General features: G+C 32.4%; 3 protein-coding genes across 14 annotated transcripts in view; 2 read left to right on the top strand and 1 right to left on the bottom strand.

The window, feature by feature from the left end:
- Positions 1–20,006, bottom strand: part of LOC127700504 (uncharacterized protein YfbL-like) — a 323,855-nt gene that overhangs the window by 209,581 nt on the left and 94,268 nt on the right. The gene's annotated exons all lie outside the window — the stretch shown is intronic.
- The window catches only part of LOC127700500 (uncharacterized), a 245,133-nt gene that overhangs the window by 107,753 nt on the left and 117,374 nt on the right, over positions 1–20,006 (top strand). The gene's annotated exons all lie outside the window — the stretch shown is intronic.
- The window catches only part of LOC127700502 (uncharacterized), a 108,034-nt gene that overhangs the window by 83,005 nt on the left and 5,023 nt on the right, over positions 1–20,006 (top strand). Inside the window, exons 3-6 of one of the 5 annotated variants that reach the window (XM_052204000.1) lie at positions 12,427–12,620; positions 14,033–14,141; positions 16,279–16,410; positions 17,996–18,204. The exons of 3 other annotated variants lie outside the window; for them this stretch is intronic. In XM_052204000.1, coding sequence (XP_052059960.1) covers positions 12,427–12,620; positions 14,033–14,141; positions 16,279–16,410; positions 17,996–18,204 — 644 coding nt within the window. Of the gene's footprint in view, positions 1–9,374; positions 9,500–12,426; positions 12,621–14,032; positions 14,142–16,278; positions 16,411–17,995; positions 18,205–20,006 lie in introns of those variants that run through there. One more of the 5 variants, XR_007981606.1, reaches the window with a different exon arrangement.

Raw genomic sequence — 20,006 nt, forward strand, 5'->3', positions numbered from 1 at the left:
ACTTTTTTTGCTATCTTTAAGAACCTAAGGCCACTAGTGCTTTTAGGTCTTTTATCGTGCAGTGAATACAAAATTTAAAAAAATTCTCAAAAATTCATTTTCATCTGTATGTAAAATTATTTCATATTTTTCTACACCTGATTCATCCCTCAGTTTGGAAAGTATGTTCAGTTGATACTGTATTTTTTGTCCAATCATAATGTTCAGATACTTCCCTTTTCACGAATGTGACTTACCGAATTAGACTATTTACCGGATTTGTAATTACATAAGCAACACGACGGGTGCCACATGTGGAGCAGGATCTGCTTACCCTTCCGGAGCACCTGAGATCACCCCCAGTTTTTGGTGGGGGTTCGTGTTGCTTAGGCTTTAGTTTTCTATGTTGTGTCATCTGTACTATTATTTGTCTGTTTGTCTTTTTATTTTTGGCCATGGCGTTGTCAGTTTGTTTTCGATCTATGAGTTTGACTGTCCCTCTGGTATCTTTCGTCCCTCTTTTTTGACTAAGTAGGGTAAACAAAAGAGCAACCTAAATTATGGAATGCAAATACTACCGTGCTACCTTAAACTTCATGCAGACGATGCGAATTACTATACTTCTGTCGTTCAACCAAGGTTTTTATGTTAGATTTATACATTACTATGTATAAAACAACAACTCCCGGTTCGTACGATTCGTCAAGTTACGCTTTCGTAAGTTCGTTCGTCAATATCCTGGTCATCTCTACAGTTAGACTAAACACGCATTTTACATTGCAAATTGGTAAAAAGACTTGTATCTTTGATGATTTTTTTAAAACGTGACTTGAAAAATTGTTCGGTTTTAAGCCTTCCTAATGAAGGTAAACCCAGAAATCCAGAAAGTGCTTTGGACACATGCAATTTATTAAGTGTTGTTTACATTTCTTATCGACACCGAATGATTTTTTAAATTTTGTGTATTTCATTAGAATAGAAATAAAATTGCTGTAGTGTGGATATGTAGATCGCAAATATCCGTTTTGCTGGCTCGACTCTCAGTCTCATATAAAACTTTGCCCCCGTCAACTTGAAGTTTTCAGCTCTTCAATACGGTACTGTTATTCCTTTATTATATGGACATTTATATTTTGCGTATTCAAAAGCTGTTTTCTTTCACTTTGGTCATTTCATTGATGCTTTAGTTTTGTTGCATTTTGTACTTTTCTCTCTCTACTTTCATTATAGGCACAATGTTCCATTTCATTTGTGTTTATGATTTTATCAATTATGTAACACCTGTGCTCCATCTATACCGTCAAGCAATTTTTTCAAGTCACGTTTTAAAAAAATCATCAAAGATACAAGTCTTTTTACCAATTTACAATGTAAAATGCGTGTTTAGTCTAACTGTAGAGATGACCAGGATATTGACGAACGAACTTACGAAAGCGTAACTTGACGAATCGTACGAACCGGGAGTTGTTGTTTTATACATAGTAATGTATAAATCTAACATAAAAACCTTGGTTGAACGACAGAAGTATAGTAATTCGCATCGTCTGCATGAAGTTTAAGGTAGCACGGTAGTATTTGCATTCCAGAATTTAGGTTGTTCTTTTGTGTACCCTACTTAAGTCAAAAAAGAGGGACGAAAGATACAAGAGGGACAGTCAAACCCATGGATCGAAAACAAACTGACAACGCCATGGCCAAAAATAAAAAGACAAACAGACAAATAATAGTACAGATGACACAACATAGAAAACTAAAGCCTAAGCAACACGAACCCCACCAAAAACTGGAATGATCTCAGGTGCTCCGGAAGGGTAAGCAGATCCTGCTCCACATGTGGCACCCGTCGTGTTGCTTATGTTATTACAAATCCGGTAAATAGTCTAATTCTGTAAGTCACATTCGTGAAAAGGGAAGTATCTGAACATTATGATTGGACAAAAAATACAGTATCAACTGAACATACTTTCCCAAACTGAGGGATGAATCAGGTGTAGAAAAATATGAAATAATTTTACATACAGATGAAAATGAATTTTTGAGAATTGTTTTAAATTTTGTATTCACTGCACGATAAAAGACCTAAAAGCACTAGTGGCCTTAGGTTCTTAAAGATAACAAAAAAAGTACACGGTCATGATACATATTCAAATTCATTTCTGAATAGTAAAATGAAAGTACTTCTGTTAACTGTGAATGTAGAATTTTTGGCAGTGTTAGAAAGTGGTGAAAATTCTAAAAAGGCTATCATTATCCCTTATGGGCCAGGAAATACTACCGTGCCACCTTAAGGGGGATATACATGTTTACACTAAATCAATGAAGGATTTTTTTTTTACCTATGCAATTTGTAAGTTTATCAATAAAAAGTTGATGAAGAGCAACTATGATAAAAAACAGCCCTTAAATTCCACCCCTGGGAGTGAAAATTGCTGATTCAGCAAATTTTGCCTGATCTGTGGGTAATAAAGTAAAGATTTACCTAGGAAGTAGAACTTCATTATTTTTATGTAACTTGCAATATATTTTTAATTACAAATGCTCGCTTTAACTTTTCGCAGTGTCTGACACATGTGCAACCACTGGATTTTGAGACGCGACATATTTTATTTGCCTGTACATCCTATTATTTTCACCGAAATAAATAAATTGCATAATTTCTTATTTTTTTTCCACACAAGTACAGCTTTACTAGTTTTCTTTAGGTTTAATTTGTAGTTCTGTGGTAACATGACACCAGTATGTGTTTTTTTGGAACCAGCAAGTGGTTAAGGGGTCCTTACTTATTCATTTAGCCCTCATATTTGGCTGAAATAGAGATAGCAATAGGGGTTTCTTTACACTGACAAGACATTTTGTTTGACAAAGAATGTAATTACAATTGTTTATCAGCAAGATTAAATAGTTTATTCTTTTTCCATGCAAATGTCATTAATTGTTTTGATTTTCTGACAATGAAAAGCACAATAAAGGTAAATTGATTATGTAAGGGGACATAATTTAACTTAATGCATACATGAGAAATAGACAAACAGCCAACTTAGAGATATATTCTAGTACATGTATTGTCAAAAAGATTTTAGAATAATAGTTAACTGCCATCTAAATAATCTTGTTGTGTTGCCTTCATAATCTGGAAATGCTTAAAGTAATGTAAGGCATGCTGTAAAATGTGGAATGGACTTTAATATCATTTTTCATGATTTGGTGCTTAAACTGTTTCTTTTTGTCAGATTAACTATAAATAGAGTTTGTAATCCAATAATTCCTCCTGAATCACCATGTTTGACTTCTGTGTTGATTTGAAACATCATATATTTGGATTTTTCTCACTCCTTAAGTAAAAATGGTAAGATGATAAAAAAGTGAAAATCTGCCAGCTGGGGTAGGGGTGTAATCTTTCATTTTTTTGGAGTAAGAAATAAGTGCAGACTAGTATTCTTTATTGTAATATGTTACATAGTAAGAAGGCTATGCATCATAGGTGTCATGACTGATTTCAAGTTTGAAATGTCTTGCTTAAGGTAGCACGGTAGTATTTGCATTCCAGAATTTAGGTTGCTCTTTTGTGTACCCTACTTAATTCAATGTATCTGAACATTACGATTGGACAAAAAATACAGTATCAACTGAACATACTTTCCCAAACTGAGGGATGAATCAGCTGTAGAAAAATATGAAATAATTTTACATACAGATGAAAATGAATTTTTGAGAATTTTTTATAAATTTTGTATTGACTGCACGATAATAGACCTAAAAGCACTAGTGGCCTTAGGTTCTTAAAGATAGCAAAAACAGTAAACGGTCATGAAACATATTCAAATTCATTTCTGAATAGTAAAATGAAAGTACTTCAGTTAACTGTGAATGTAGAATTTTTGGCAGTGTTAGAAAGTGGTGAAAATTCTAAAAAGGCTATCATTATCCCTTATGGGCCAGGAAATACTACCGTGCCACCTTAAGGGGGATATACATGTTAACACTCAACCTTAAAAAAGATATAACCTGTATCTGTATCCAACTCCTCTCATTAATAATTCAATGTTTTCTACAATAGCAAATGGTGCACTCAATATCAAAGCCTTTGCTTTGAAAATAGAGGTTTCAAAAGGGGTTTAAATGAGTTTTGTAGTTAAGGAAAGGGTGATAGGATAGATATTGAAGTTTACTATATTAATATGATTGATGATCAATACGTATTAAACTAAACGAAATCGTTTCCACATTTCAAAAGTTAAAAAAAATCTAAGGTTTGTTATTAGGGATTGGTCTTTTTCTTTTATTTGGGAGAGGGAAGGAAACATCTGAATTACTTTTATTTGTTTTCTTTCAATTTCAGCACATTGTTCATATTCTTTATTAAAAAAATAACTTAACTTTAGATTAAAATACTTTCCTGGAAGAACATGTTGAGACTTAAGGTGTTTTTCTGAACAATTGAGCCGAGCGAGGCGAAACAAATGTATGTCTTTCCTGCTAAAATAAATTATTTTCTTTATTGTAAGGGGAAGCGTTGGTTGGGCTGACTCTATACCTCCAGGTTATAAAGGAAAGTTTATGGTATGGAAAGGGGTATAATATTAAGAAGAATTTCGAGAAAAACCTAAAAAAAAACCCTGAAAGACATCAAACCATTATTCCCTATTATTGTCATTCTCCATGTCCAAAAAACAAACATAAGACGGTCAAGACTCACATGAATATAACATTAAACATTGAAATGAAGTTTGAAACCAAAAATTATGACATAATAGTTACAGATATGACATATGAATCAACTGTTATTCACTTCTGTTGAATAGTCAGATACTGATTTAAAGTATTTTATCAAATTAGCTTTAATTTGTTCATGTTTGAAATACAGAACAGCTAAAATATTGTAATCTTTTTTCGATGCGTTTGAAGTATTGAAATATTGAATACCACCCCTTCCCATACCCAAAATTTTCGAGGCCCCTTTAATGTCCTTCTCCCTCCTTCAGGATGCAAATGACTAGTCCCTTGGGAAGGACAGAATACCCATGAGTTGAGCAAAACTGAAAGGTAATATATCTGAATTCCGAAATAAACAAAGGTTGACGTACCATCATCTAAATGATATTCTTATCAATCATATAACTTGCTTTCTGATTATTTTTTTAAATCAATGATAGTTTAAATACTCAACTCAGTGAAACGCACTTCATCTACGCAAAATTTTGCATGTTTATCAAACAAACCATATCAGACGAAGTATGGAAGTATGTTGCAGTCCATAAATTTTCCTGAAGGAACAGGTGTTTGGACTTTATAAATTTTAATCCTATCCACTATGGATTTACTTATTGCATCCTATCCACTATGTACTTACTCATTGCATCCTATCCACTATGTACTTACTCATTGCATCTCCACTGACATGGTTTGATACCCATACTAAAATGTTGTTTTAAGCATGGATAGTAAAATAAGGGGTTTTAACAGAGTTGGTAAATTCATTCGAAACTAGGTGAGACATACGCAGCAGAGATAGATAAGTGATATAAACATAGAAAATTTAATATTTTAATCAAGAATAATTAATAGAAATTAAACACTTAAGAAAGGATTCTACCCCACAAGCGCCTGTGGTCATTTTGACATATATTTTTTCTTCATCTTAATATTTGTAAGGCTTTAAAAATATATTTAATGTCTTCGTATGCGTCATTAATGGATCACTAATGCCTTTAGTCTAGTTAATTCCATTAAAAATACTTTATCTTCTCTTATGACTAGTTTTTATTTTACACTAAAAAAGTTTTTCCATCGTTAGAGGATGACAGGTATGATAAAAACATTGTTTGCAACAGAATAATTTTTGTTTTAATTAGTACAAAACGCTATAGGTTTTCTTTTTTTATTATAATCTGATAGATTTTTTTTCCTGAAACTTGAATACCCAATAAAAACACAGAGCAAACATACGATCGGACAACAATAACTTTGTAAATTATATCAAATCATCAAAGTTTTGCATTCGTATTTGTTTGAACATTGCAAAAGTTGTCGTTGCACTCGAATAATCCTATGTGTGATGTACATTTCATCGTGCTTTCAACAATAACAAACAATCACATTGTATCGTATGCTATGTAACACTTTCGGAAACTTGTAAACGGCTTTCATTTATATTATGAAAACCTTTTTTAAAATCGGTATATTTTATGCGTTTCTATCTATTAACGTGCTTGCATCCAAATGCACCTCAAACATGATAACATCTTTTATGTTTAAGTACGTTTGTAAACATACACTTACCGCTCCCATTGCGTTCGTTCGTCGAGATAAGTTCGTTCGTCAATATACTGGTCATCTGTAGTAAGACTCATAAATGGCTCTCGAATCAAATTACATGTCTTGTTGACTGGAATATTTCTAATCGTCTTATTCTTCCTTTTTTGCCTCTATGTCTGTTTTCTTCTTATTTTGCCAGGTATCATTTACCCTTTTTTGCATATTTCAGAAAATGTGAAAGGCCGGTGACCCATAGTTAATGTACACGTCATTTGGTCTCTGGTCTCGTTGGAAATCAAACCATATCTTCTTATTTTTATAGTACATACATGGTATTTATACAACTAATGCGATAGCCATTGACATATAAGCCTGGTATGTTTGATGAGCTTTTACCAAGATAAAAAAAGATTTATAAAAGAATCCCGATTAACATTATCAAGTTATGTCCTTCAATTTTGAAAACAACAAAGTTTAAAAAAATCCTCTGTTTAGAAATAAATCAAAACAACAAGTCTTCTTTAAAGCATTCTAATGAGTTTGAATGTCCCTCTGTTATCTTTCGCCTCTCTTTTAGGTGTTGTTGATAAAAACCGAAATTTATTTCCTTTCGTTTCATTATTGTTTTTGCCCTCTCCTTCGATATCAACTAAACCAAATGACATTGAAACACAACATCTTACAGTTGGAAATTAAAAAAATGTCGAATAACGATGAAATCAAAAGCTAGTCATATGTTATAGATACTTTTCTATTGTGGCATTGTTTAGTTACTGTCTCATTCAAATATATACCATGTCTCCTTTTATCCGTAATTAATTAAACTCCTTTCGCATTAGACTATTTTCATATTACCGACTTTTGACTGCGGATTTTTTGTAATTTTTCGACAGGTTACCTTCTCTGTGGTGGGACATCTTGGTACTCGGTCAAGTAAGAGAAACCTAAAGAAGTAAAGTCAAGCGTACGATCGGTACAGTTTAGGGGGGAAATTAACTGTTTTATGTTTTCTATACACGATAAGTTCTTCGGAAAACAGTAAACTCCCCCCCCCCCCCTCCCCTCCCCCCAAATTGCACCGATTATATGTTTGATTTTACTTCTTTTGCTTGCTCTTACTTGACCGGGTACCAGGATGTCCTACCACAGAAAAGGTAATCTGTCGAAAAATTATAAAATCCGGAGTCAACTTTAATATGAAAATAGTCTACTCAGGTCGGTCGATTTTCCAAAAATCTGAAATTGATATCTCCAAGGTCAAAAAACAATACTGAAACTTATTTGTAAATGGTTTGGACACGCTTAGACACACTTGTGTTTTGTTTACTGTTATAAATACCATTAGAATGGTGATTTCAGTATTTCTATATTATGTTATTAATTTGATGTTCAGTTGTAAGTATAATTTATGTAATGTACATAGAGTCTTTTTTATTGATAACTTATTACTAACTAAAAATGTTTTTATTGATTTACATTTTATAAGCTATCATTCATGTTAAGTTTAATGTGTGCGTGTTATGAGAAAAAAAATCAATAACATCAACCTGTCTGCTGTGGACTGTCTAAATAGTGAATTGAAAAAAAAATTTTAGTCTTCGGAGACATATTTTTTCGACTATATTTCCTCCTCTGGCCAAATACGATGCGACAATAACATCAAGGTTATATATATATAAAATAAGTATATGTTGTGTGAATATGGAAAACTTTAAGCAATTAAAGTCTTAGAAATATGTAGAATGTGAAGCGTCGATGGATATATGTCCTTAATATGCCTTGATATTTTGTAGAGTAAAGTAAGCGATTTAATTTGATATTAGACCATCAAATGAAATACATTTTATTGTTTAGGATTCAAAATTAAACAATCATTTAAAACAGAAAATATGTATAAAAAAGAGATAAGTGACCCCTTCAAGTTTTCAAAGTTTTAACGTTCTCGTTGTCTCCGAATAATTCCACCAAACAAAAAACATGGAGCTGGATCTGCTTACCCTTCCGGAACACCTGAGATCAAACCCCAGTATTTGGTGGCGTTCGTGTTGCTCAGTTTTTAGTTTTCTATGTTGTGTTTGGTGTACTTTTGTTTGTCTGTTGGCCTTTTTCCTTTTTAGCCATGGTGTTGTCAGTTTATTTTCGACTGATGAGTTTGAATGTTCCTTCAGTATCTTTCGCCTCTCTTTTACACTGATAACAAATCTTTAGCAAGAAAATGGAACTAGAATGCCATTTTTAACATGATCTCCATAAATGTATAGATAAAGATATGGAAGGCGGAAAAATATGCAACTGCCAATATAGATAGCATATCAAACAGGTCAAATTGGGTTTCATTTAACAATAAAAGGCAAAATAACCGTAACTGTATTCAATGAATTAAATTCTTCAGAAATTTTGTGCGTCTGGATTTACCGTCTTCATGAACGCTCAAACCTTAACATTTGAAAGCTAGTCGTGCCTTCTGAGGACAGGATTATGGTACACTTCCCTTTGAAAGAATTCCCCGGCGACGTTTTAGGACCAAAGTGTCAGCTTAACATTTAAAATTAACAATTTAGGGAAATGGGTTGGTGTTCTGTAAAATAAAAGATTGGTTTTCCTGTTGTTTTTTTTATCCGTGAAATTTTGAGCAAAGTTAAGCAAAGACAACAATACTGATTCAGTTATGAGGAATTGTTGGCTAGTCGTCGTATTTAATTTATACGGATGATTTTATGCACCAGCTTTAAATTCAAGTTAAATTTCAAAACACAACTAGAGACCGCTAAAACTGACAGAGAGACCTTCTTGATTTACAATGTCAACATACATAAAGCGAAGTTACGCCATACAGATCCCGACAACGTTCATGCCATTCTTGGTACAGAGGACCAAAAGTGGCACATTGATATTCAAAATTGATGAAAATAAAGGAAAAAGAGTTCAGATCTTCAAAAAATGTTGACTAGGCCTACCTGATTCCTTCTACTTCATTAAATTTGAATATAGGAAGGCAAGACATAGATACAGATTCAGTCGAGAGTAATCGCGTATGAAATTATAAAATCCGGAGTCAACTTTAATATGAAAATAGTCTATTCAGGTCGGTCGATTTTCCAAAAATCTGAAATTGATATCTCCAAGGTCAAAAAACAATACTGAAACTTATTTGTAAATGGTTTGGACACGCTTAGACACACTTGTGTTTTGTTTACTGTTATAAATACCATTAGAATGGTGATTTCAGTATTTCTATATTATGTTATTAATTTGATGTTCAGTTGTAAGTATAATTTATGTAATGTACATAGAGTCTTTTTTATTGATAACTTATTACTAACTAAAAATGTTTTTATTGATTTACATTTTATAAGCTATCATTCATGTTAAGTTTAATGTGTGCGTGTTATGAGAAAAAAAATCAATAACATCAACCTGTCTGCTGTGGACTGTCTAAATAGTGAATTGAAAACAATTTTTTAGTCTTCGAAGACATATTTTTTCGACTATATTTCCTCCTCTGGCCAAATACGATGCGACAATAACATCAAGGTTATATATATATAAAATAAGTATATGTTGTGTGAATATGGAAAACTTTAAGCAATTAAAGTCTTAGAAATATGTAGAATGTGAAGCGTCGATGGATATATGTCCTTAATATGCCTTGATATTTTGTAGAGTAAAGTAAGCGATTTAATTTGATATTAGACCGTCAAATGAAATACATTTTATTGTTTAGGATTCAAAATTAAACAATCATTTGAAACAGAAAATATGTATAAAAAAGAGATAAGTGACCCCTTCAAGTTTTCAAAGTTTTAACGTTCTCGTTGTCTCCGAATAATTCCACCAAACAAAAAACATGGAGCTGGATCTGCTTACCCTTCCGGAACACCTGAGATCAAACCCCAGTATTTGGTGGCGTTCGTGTTGCTCAGTCTTTAGTTTTCTATGTTGTGTTTGGTGTACTTTTGTTTGTCTGTTGGCCTTTTTCTTTTTTAGCCATGGTGTTGTCAGTTTATTTTCGACTGATGAGTTTGAATGTTCCTTCAGTATCTTTCGCCTCTCTTTTACACTGATCTTTAGCAAGAAAATGGAACTAGAATGCCATTTTTAACATGATCTCCATAAATAGATAAAGATATGGAAGGCGGAAAAATATGCAACTGCCAATATAGATAGCATATCAAACAGGTCAAATTGGGTTTCATTTAACAATAAAAGGCAAAATAACCGTAACTGTATTCAATGAATTAAATTCTTCAGAAATTTTGTGCGTCTGGATTTACCGTCTTCATGAACGCTCAAACCTTAACATTTGAAAGCTAGTCGTGCCTTCTGAGGACAGGATTATGGTACACTTCCCTTTGAAAGAATTCCCCGGCGACGTTTTAGGACCAAAGTGTCAGCTTAACATTTAAAATTAACAATTTAGGGAAATGGGTTGGTGTTCTGTAAAATGAAAGATTGGTTTTCCTGTTGTTTTTTTTATCCGTGAAATTTTGAGCAAAGTTAAGCAAAGACAACAATACTGATTCAGTTATGAGGAATTGTTGGCTAGTCGTCGTATTTAATTTATACGGATGATTTTTATGCACCAGCTTTAAATTCAAGTTAAATTTCAAAACACAACTAGAGACCGCTAAAACTGACAGAGAGACCTTCTTGATTTACAATGTCAACATACATAAAGCGAAGTTACGCCATACAGATCCCGACAACGTTCATGCCATTCTTGGTACAGAGGACCAAAAGTGGCACATTGATATTCAAAATTGATGAAAATAAAGGAAAAAGAGTTCAGATCTTCAAAAAATGTTGACTAGGCCTACCTGATTCCTTCTACTTCATTAAATTTGAATATAGGAAGGCAAGACATAGATACAGATTCAGTCGAGAGTAATCGTGTATGAAGGGCTCTATGTGCCAGCTTGATACTCAAAATATACTGTAAAAGGCTACCTTAGACCGATAACATTGACAGTGAGACGAACTGTTCTGAAGTTTCAATGTCGATATAATTTCTTCGTAAATATCAAGGACAAAAATTTCACAACGATTACTCCTGAATGAATCGGTGTATATTATTTATAGGCTTTTCGTGAAGATTGAAAGATCTGCTAGGCTCATCCAGCATTTTGTTGCCTGAGCTCTTATCTTTATTTTTCGACGATTTTAAATATGACCGTCCGAATAAATTATGAAGAGTTGGACAATCCTGTTGATAAGATCAGTATCTAAACATTTTCAACTTAATGCATAATTATTCATACATACATGTAGTTCTATGTTTTTTCTTTTTTCTTTTTATTTCAAATGAATGCCAATTGACATCCTTCTTCTGCCTTTCAATAGTTATATACTGTGTGCATGTTACTAGAGTGTCAGTAGTAATTGTAATTATATAGCATTGATAGATTGGGACACTCTTAAGGAAAGAATTGTGATATAAGTAAGTGCTCATATTGAGAGATGATTGTGTAGGGATAATAAAAAAAGATTACCTAAATATGTTTTTATTTATATTTACCGATTCAAATATGATAACCAATTTTTTCAATTAATAAAGTACTATTATTTTTAAAAGTTTTGATCACGTTTAGATACTGAATACTAGTGTGGAACCAGATACTAGAGGCTGTTTGGGAATTGAATATCGAATATTATCTTTCCTCCTATACATTTCTAGGAATATGATTGGTTAAAAGCAACCGCGTGGAGACCGTGTATATTCCATATTGGGCTAGTACGCGGGATTTATTTCAATACACGGTTATTAGTGGTGTTATGTCCTTTTATAAAAACAACACGGTGTTTAAAATAATTCTTAAAGGTTTCAACAGACGAGGAAATTGATAATAAACGATTGAAATAAATTCATAAAACACATTTAAAGCTAACAAGTTGTTAGTGTTGGCATTTGTTTGTGTATAGACGAATGGAAGTAGGTTCTTAATACTAACGGTATTGAATACTTGATCACTTTGATATGCCACTAGTCTAAATACCACATGTTAAGATAGTTGGCAAGATACATTCGTTACATAGTGTGCTAGTGACCTAATACGATATATATGGGGTCAGTTAATTTCATATATATCGTATTGGGTCACTAGCACACTACGTAGCTAATAATATTCATCATATGTTCTTCCATATTCTTACATTGAGCACATAACCCTGTTATATCAATTATATATATTACAGTGCATTGTGTAAAGTCTGCTGATACACAGTATATGAAAAAATCGATCCGGAATTACTTTTCGGATACCAGACATCACGATCTTATATACAAAGACTATAAGTATGCCGCCAAAAAATATCTTTATGAAGAATTCTTGAGATATGGACTACAAACTGAATATCATACATTTCAGGAAGCTTCTGTATCCGCTACTGTAAGTTATGCTTTAACGGTTTGAAGACTGGAGGGTTGTGTCTGTATTGCAGAAAATAGAGTTACGTCTGGAATGTAGATCATCGTTTATGTACTCAATATTTGATTGTGGCAATTCTATTCTCGCAAAAATCGCAAACATATAAGCAACTAATTCAATGATTTAATAAACATAAACATGAGAGTATCTGTGTTCACATATTCTTCATATCTATGCCAAGTCAATTTGCATTTATTCGTACTATAGTAGTAAAGGTTGTTACTAAAATTGAAGTTTGAAAATGTCCTTGAAAACATTAAGATATGATATCAATCGGTGGGTGTAGGAATACGTATCTCAAAACACAATAACATTCTATTTAAAACCAAGTCAGTTTACAGAAATCTTTTATATATATGGAAATGAATGCACACTACTAGTATTTAAATCTCTTTTACGTTCAGCACAATCAAAACTGTTTGTCTTTTGTGACCGAAATTGTAATGTCTTCTTATTAAATAATTATCATTGAACAGTGGCATGTAATTATAGATAAATACAATATACATGTAGTCGATTACTCTAAAATCTTTATGTTTGGGTTAAGTTAAGCTAAGATCTTAAGCTCTCTCTCTCTCTCTCTATAAAGAAAAAAAATCAAACAAAACTTATAAAAAAGAAGATAAAGTAATCTATCAGACATTTCTAACGCCACCTATTGCAAAATTATATCTTATGAATAACAGGAGATGCCGATTAAACGCGAATTAGACAGCAGTCAAACGATACACAAATAATCACAAGACATTAAAAGGTTGATATTCAGACTTTACATATAGCAAATCATATAAAAATAAGACGATGCAGTATCATTGACAATGTGACAACTCTCCACAAGAGACCAGATGACATAGAAATTAACATCTATAGGTCACCGTACAGCCTTCAACAATGAGCAATCTCATACCGAATAGTTAGCTATAAAAGACCCCGAAATGAGATTTGTTAAACAATTAAAACGAGAAACCTACCGACCTGATTTAGGTACAAAACAATAAAGGAAAACAAAGATGATATATGAGAACAAACGACAACCACTGAATTACAGGCTCCTGACTTGGGACAGGCACATACAGAATATAGTGGGTTTAAAATTGTTTGCATGTGCCAAACCCTCCCTTTAACCTAGGACATTGGTGTAACAGTACAACATCAGAAAAAACTATAAAAATCAGTTGAAAAGGGCTTTGTTCATTTGATCGATACAAAGCAAACTAACACAAAAAAAAAGATACAAAGTACAGATTGGAGAGGACGCGCATTTACTCATTTACTTCACTCTCTATATCACGTCCAGTAAGGAAAGATTTTTTAGTAAATTTAATATTTGTCTGAAATATGAATATTGAGCAAATGAACGTACAATTTTCTAGGATTATTTCCAATCAGTTATCGGTATATCAAGAGGCGTTAACTTTGGAACAGCAAATGACCGGATTATTGGACTAGGTGCACATTACGATACAGTTAGAGAAACCAAAGGTAACAATTGCGAAACAAAAAAGTATACTACCACAAGTGATTATCGCGATACATATTTTTTTCAAACAGTGTATAAGACATTACCCATCAATCCATATTGTCAGCTAGATCCCTTTTTTTATTAATACGCATCAAATACATATTCTTTATGATTCCTTTCACATAGTCTTTATTTTAAAAAGAACTGAACCCCATTTCGTAAACTTATCTTGGAAAGCGTTAAATGTACTTCAGTCATAAAGTTATTTTCAACTTCTTTTAAGCTTTCTGCTAGGCACTACTCGCGGTTAACATAATGCCAATAAACACATTTCATTGATGTGAAAAACATTACATAGAAAATAATAAATATAGAATGCAATTGCAGAAGTGATTCAATTGCTGCATATGTAAAAAGATAAAGTTGTTTTGTCAAGAGCTAAATTACAGTAAAAATGTAAAGTAAACAAATTATTGAATTATCGTTATCTAAACCACCTGAATATTAATTTATACAACTTAAAAGCAGAAAGTAATGGCATCGCCTGGATATTCTTGTTATTAGAAGAATCTTAGAGTGGCTATTAAAGATAAACTCATCATTGATACAAGGATTGAAATTTAGAACGCCAGACGCATGTTTCGTTTACAAAAGACTCATCAGTGACGCTCGAATCAAAAATGTTAAAAAGGCCAAATAAAGTACAAAGCCTAAGTTCATGCGCTACATTGAAGAATTATGACATTTACGATGGTAAATGTATTCAACAAACAAAAAAAGATTATTCAACAAGCAAAAAATCAAGTTTGTTTAGAAATAATGTGCAAAGAGTTAGGGGCCAATTTCCCCTGAATGTGAATCACTCGCACTGGAGTTTGAATATTAAAGAATCTATATCATATGCTTAAAACATAGTTTGACAATTTTACCTATCTCTGTAAGATAAGAATGTTATTCATCACTACACGTTTGATACAAAATTGTCAATTTTACATGTTTATGTTAAAGTTTGCATTAAAGGACGTCACTAGCCGAACGGTATAAATGTGTATCCGAAAGAAAATATATAGTTTAATTTCCAAAAAAAAATCATGTTTTTTGGTTAAGAATGTCCTTTTAATACATTTTTTGGATAAGTACTCAAAATTTGCCAAAACCTGTGAAAATTGTAGTTTTTGACTACCTTAATGAGCCAAACCCATACCATATAGTAAGCTATACAAGGCCCCGAAATGAGATATGTAAAACAAGTCAAACAAGAAAACTAACGGCCGGATTTATTTACAAAACAAAAAACGAACAACAAATATGATAAACAGCAACAAATGACAACCGCTGAATTACAGGCTCCTGACTTGGTGAGGCACATACAGAACGTGGCGTGGTTAAGACATGCTTGTGGGCATCATACCCTTCCCCTAACATGGGACAGTGGTGTTACAGTACAACATCAAAACAAACTATGAAAATCAGTTGAAAAGTGCTTAAATCATCAGTTCAATTAAAAGCACAAATAATCCTTACAAAATCACAAAAGACACAGAGTACAGATCTGAGAGTACTCGCATTTGCTGGAAGCTAGTTCAAAGCCAAAAACAATTAATAATGTATCAAAGACTTCAATTTCAGTCAGTATACATTCAACATCCAATGGGTTTAGTATAAGACATCAATATCAGTCAGAGACATTATCTTTTGCAATGCCAAAATATAGGTACAGCAGATTGTAGGACATTGAATGTATGTGTATAACAATAATATTTAGTTTGGTTTTAATTTACTGATGACAAAATCAATATATATACCGATAAAACAATATTCAAAGATCTAATTACAGTGTTTAATTGGTAACCTTAAAGTTTATCTAAAGGATCGATAAGGTAACTCGGATAGTATTGCAATTTACGGGCTCGATTAGCAACTTAACCGTAAAAATTAGGAGGTGCTATCCCGTTTGCAATAAGAGTTTTTCCATTAAATACACGCTAAAATTGTTTTACAAAGATATTTAACAATAATTCTTGTTCAAGTAAAATGTTTGGTTACGCATATCTCATGCGGTCAGAATAAACGCATACAGCAAAATGACGGCTTGGCAAACGTCTTTATATTCAAATAGTATAACACTTATATATAATACATTTTATATTTGCATAGGAGTTGATGATAATGGAGCAGGAGTTGCAGCCATGTTAGAAGTTGTTAGACAATTGACTGATATGAACAGAAATGGTGTCAAAAGGGAAAATACAATCATTTTTGTAGCGTTTGATTTGGAAGAATATGGATGTATGTCTATATTATGTGTTTAGTCCATGTAAACTTAAACCAGTGTTGTATAGGTTTTTTTTCTAAATTTGAAAGAGTTTTGCCCCTTATTCTTAAGCAAGAAAATTTAAACCACATGTCGGTAACAGATATTATCAACAACCTGGCTGAATATTGACTTAAAGCACCTATCAAATTGAGAAACGCAAGTCTAATATTTACACGTCTTTCATTCTAAAGGTGTTTTATAAGTTAAATATTTTAATTGTATTTTATTGAGTCAAACTGTTCGAAATTTTAATCACATTGCAACAAGTAGTTTAAATTTACTTTATTTTCTTTAAAGGCACAGTCTTAGATAGTTATTTTGTCAGAATCCTCATTGGGGAAAACGGCTTAGGTAGTCAGTATAGTTAGCTGAAATGTGTAGATCACTCTATTCAATAATCACCTCGTCAGGGTTTGAGTTTAGTTTCGGTCGTTTGCAAAAAGGTAACAAAAATATCGATATTCAATATGTTAATATCAGTAGGTCTTTGAAGGTTTACGGATTATTTATATTTTTCGCCTCTACACTACTACAACATTCTTCAATAGAATACAGTAAAATGGGTTGGGGTTATTTTGGCGGAGTCGAAATTTCACGATTCTAGTGCAAACCATATTCGCGAAGTTTTATTTCACGTTGTTTTATCTCTTTTTCTGTTGATAATCTTCCTTAAGGATTACAATTATGCAATAGGATATAGCAAATTCTTCCCTTCGCGAATATTTCCTATCTTACAGTATTGTACTGCCTGATATCAAAGTTAATTTAATGCATCATGTATGCATTTTCATATATCATTTCTCGAAATATGGGTTCAAAACCAAATAATGGATATTTTGAAGAAAGATATGTTGAAGGACAATGAACTGAAAATAACACATATAAAATAGCTTAAGAAATAATATGAACTGGGAGGATAAACTTGTATTGTGGCACGATTGCCAATGTGACAAATATCCACAAAAGACCGAATGACATGGACGTAAGCAACTATAATAGTTCATCGTGCGCCATTCAACAATGAGCAAAACCCATACCGTAGTAAGCTATCGAACGCCTCAAACTAAACTAAACTGTGAAAAAATTCAAATGAGAAACTGAGAAAAACCATTGGCTGATTAATGTTAACACAATAAACGAAAAACAAATATGACAGACAGAAACCAACGACAACTACTTTTTAACAGGCACATACAAATGTTGCGGGGTCAAACACGTTTATTAGCGCTTAGTCCTTCAATTACCTATGGCAGCGGTGTAACAGTTCAAAATCAGAACAAACTGTAAAAATCAGTTCAAAAGTGCACGAAGAACTCTAAACAACTTACAAAAAGACAAAAGACACAAAGTACGGATCTTTGAAAAATAGGTCAAAGTTTACAATCAATAAATAAATCATGTTTCCCAGACTAACATTTCAGAAATTTTATCTCGTGAAGACTCGAAATTAATTACTTTATAATGTCAAGTAATGTTGAAACAAAACGATGTTACATACAACTGCTGTAATGCTTTAAGGAATGGCAGAAATCAAATTGCTTTCATTTTTTACTGCAGCTTGCTACCAATCGATAGGTTGCAAACTGCCTCAAGTCCCACTGGCTGGAAGCCGACATTTTCTTCAGACATGGGTACCTGCATGGTTAAGTAAAAATTATGTCGATGCAATACCACCAGTGATGCATGGAGTAATTATATTGGACACTATGATGGAATATAATACCTCGGCTAGATCTCAGATGATTCCACCACAAATAGTAGACGCGGTATGCTATATCATTTACTTCTATACAGGAAATAAAATCCGATTTAATTGAACCAAATATTTAAGATATTTACCATTACTATTGTTTAAATAATTATTCATCTGTTTATCTGTTCAATGAACAAAAATTAAGAAAAAACTGAACTGGTAGCTTGACATATGATCTAAATAAATGCAGGTATATTAGACGTAAAACTTGTTAAACCCCACCACATTGTGTTCCGTTACCAAGTCAAGTTATCTGAACAATGTATTTTTCGTTGTTGCTGGTCTCTGTACGTCTATATATTTTTTGGAGGAGTCATATGTTGGTGGTTGCTGTTGTTTATAGTACTGTTCAAAACTTTTGATAATTCATGTTATCCGTAAATCTTATATCAACTTTCTCTTTTTTTCATCGAAAAGCTTCATGTTTACATTAATTATTTAACTGTTAAAAAACAAGATTTGGTGTTGCACAACTGGACATGTTTATCATAAACGTACGCAAGAACATAAGCGCTCCTCTTTTCGAAGATATCAAAAGGAGAGTAAAAAAAAAATCTTCAACAAAATTATATCATAAAGCTCCTAAGGCCGCAGAGTATTATGCATCCCTGGCTTTCGAATGTTTAGGTATGAGCGTTTTAGATAAAGATAAAATCCAGAAAAACTCTTCGGACTCACGAAATTTAAAAAGTGTTTATTCTATCTAATGATAAGACATCAATCTTCATTTTTTTTTCATTTTTCATTATCTATAAATCAATGGATGCATTATTGACTCGGTTTCATTCATAGAAGATAGCTAGTTTCCATCCTAATAGTTTGTCGCAAGTATAGCTTCTTTCCATCCATTATTTTGTCTAACTTCAATACTAGGATTTACTTGTACTAATATACCTAGTGTATTCAATGATCATATTGTTAGATAAATCAATCGTTCTTTTATCACTTCTGAAGCTATATTCAAAGAAAAATCCAAGTTTATGAGGCCTAAAAATTGCCCATGATAGAATCATCTAATAAATAGATAGACATATTGTCGATTTTATATGTAATTGATACGTTATTGCCATACAAAGCGTAACTACTATATTTTAACTCAATTTATATTTAAGAATTGCCAAAGACTTGTGAAGTGTAAAGGATGGAGAAGTAAAATATTTATTAAACTATTGCAAAAGGGAAAGACTTGATTGTATGTACTCTTACAGATCTTTGGAATTTTTTTAATATCCACATCTGATTTACTTTCATAGCAACTCAGTAGCCCTGGTTTGATTGCTGACAGAATTTTTTTTCACCTGGTGCCTTTATTCGACTTGTGGCATTTAATTGCTTTTTTTGGTGTCTTCTCACGCTTAAAGGTAATATGGAAAGAGGTTTAGTGGAGCATTTGACAGATCTTGCAATACATACTTGTTTGTTAAATGAAACTTGTGTTATAATGTAACCAGTTAAGTGAGGGCAGATTTCTTTCGTCATGTTTGGTTGAATTGCCAAAGGAAAAATTAACTAAACCTATTTTTGTCCAGAATTTCTTCTGTATTAAGTGTCGTTGAAGTATATGTTGGGTTCCAAAGAGAGTTTTCAATACCTATCTCCTTTATCGGTTCATATGCATGTAATGTGAATTACTCCTATACACTATTCTGTTTGTATACTATGCGAGGACAATACCATATGTGTCATAAGGTCTAACAAAATGTAAGTCCTTGAAGATGCATAATGCATGATTGATGATATAGCTGTAAATTTAGAGCATTAAAAATCTTTCAAAACATGGATACGTCTTTCATAAATTGATTAAAACCTTTTACT

This window comes from Mytilus californianus, unplaced genomic scaffold (assembly GCF_021869535.1).
Source record: "Mytilus californianus isolate M0D057914Y unplaced genomic scaffold, xbMytCali1.0.p SCAF_5, whole genome shotgun sequence".
Lineage (NCBI taxonomy): Eukaryota > Metazoa > Mollusca > Bivalvia > Mytilida > Mytilidae > Mytilus > Mytilus californianus.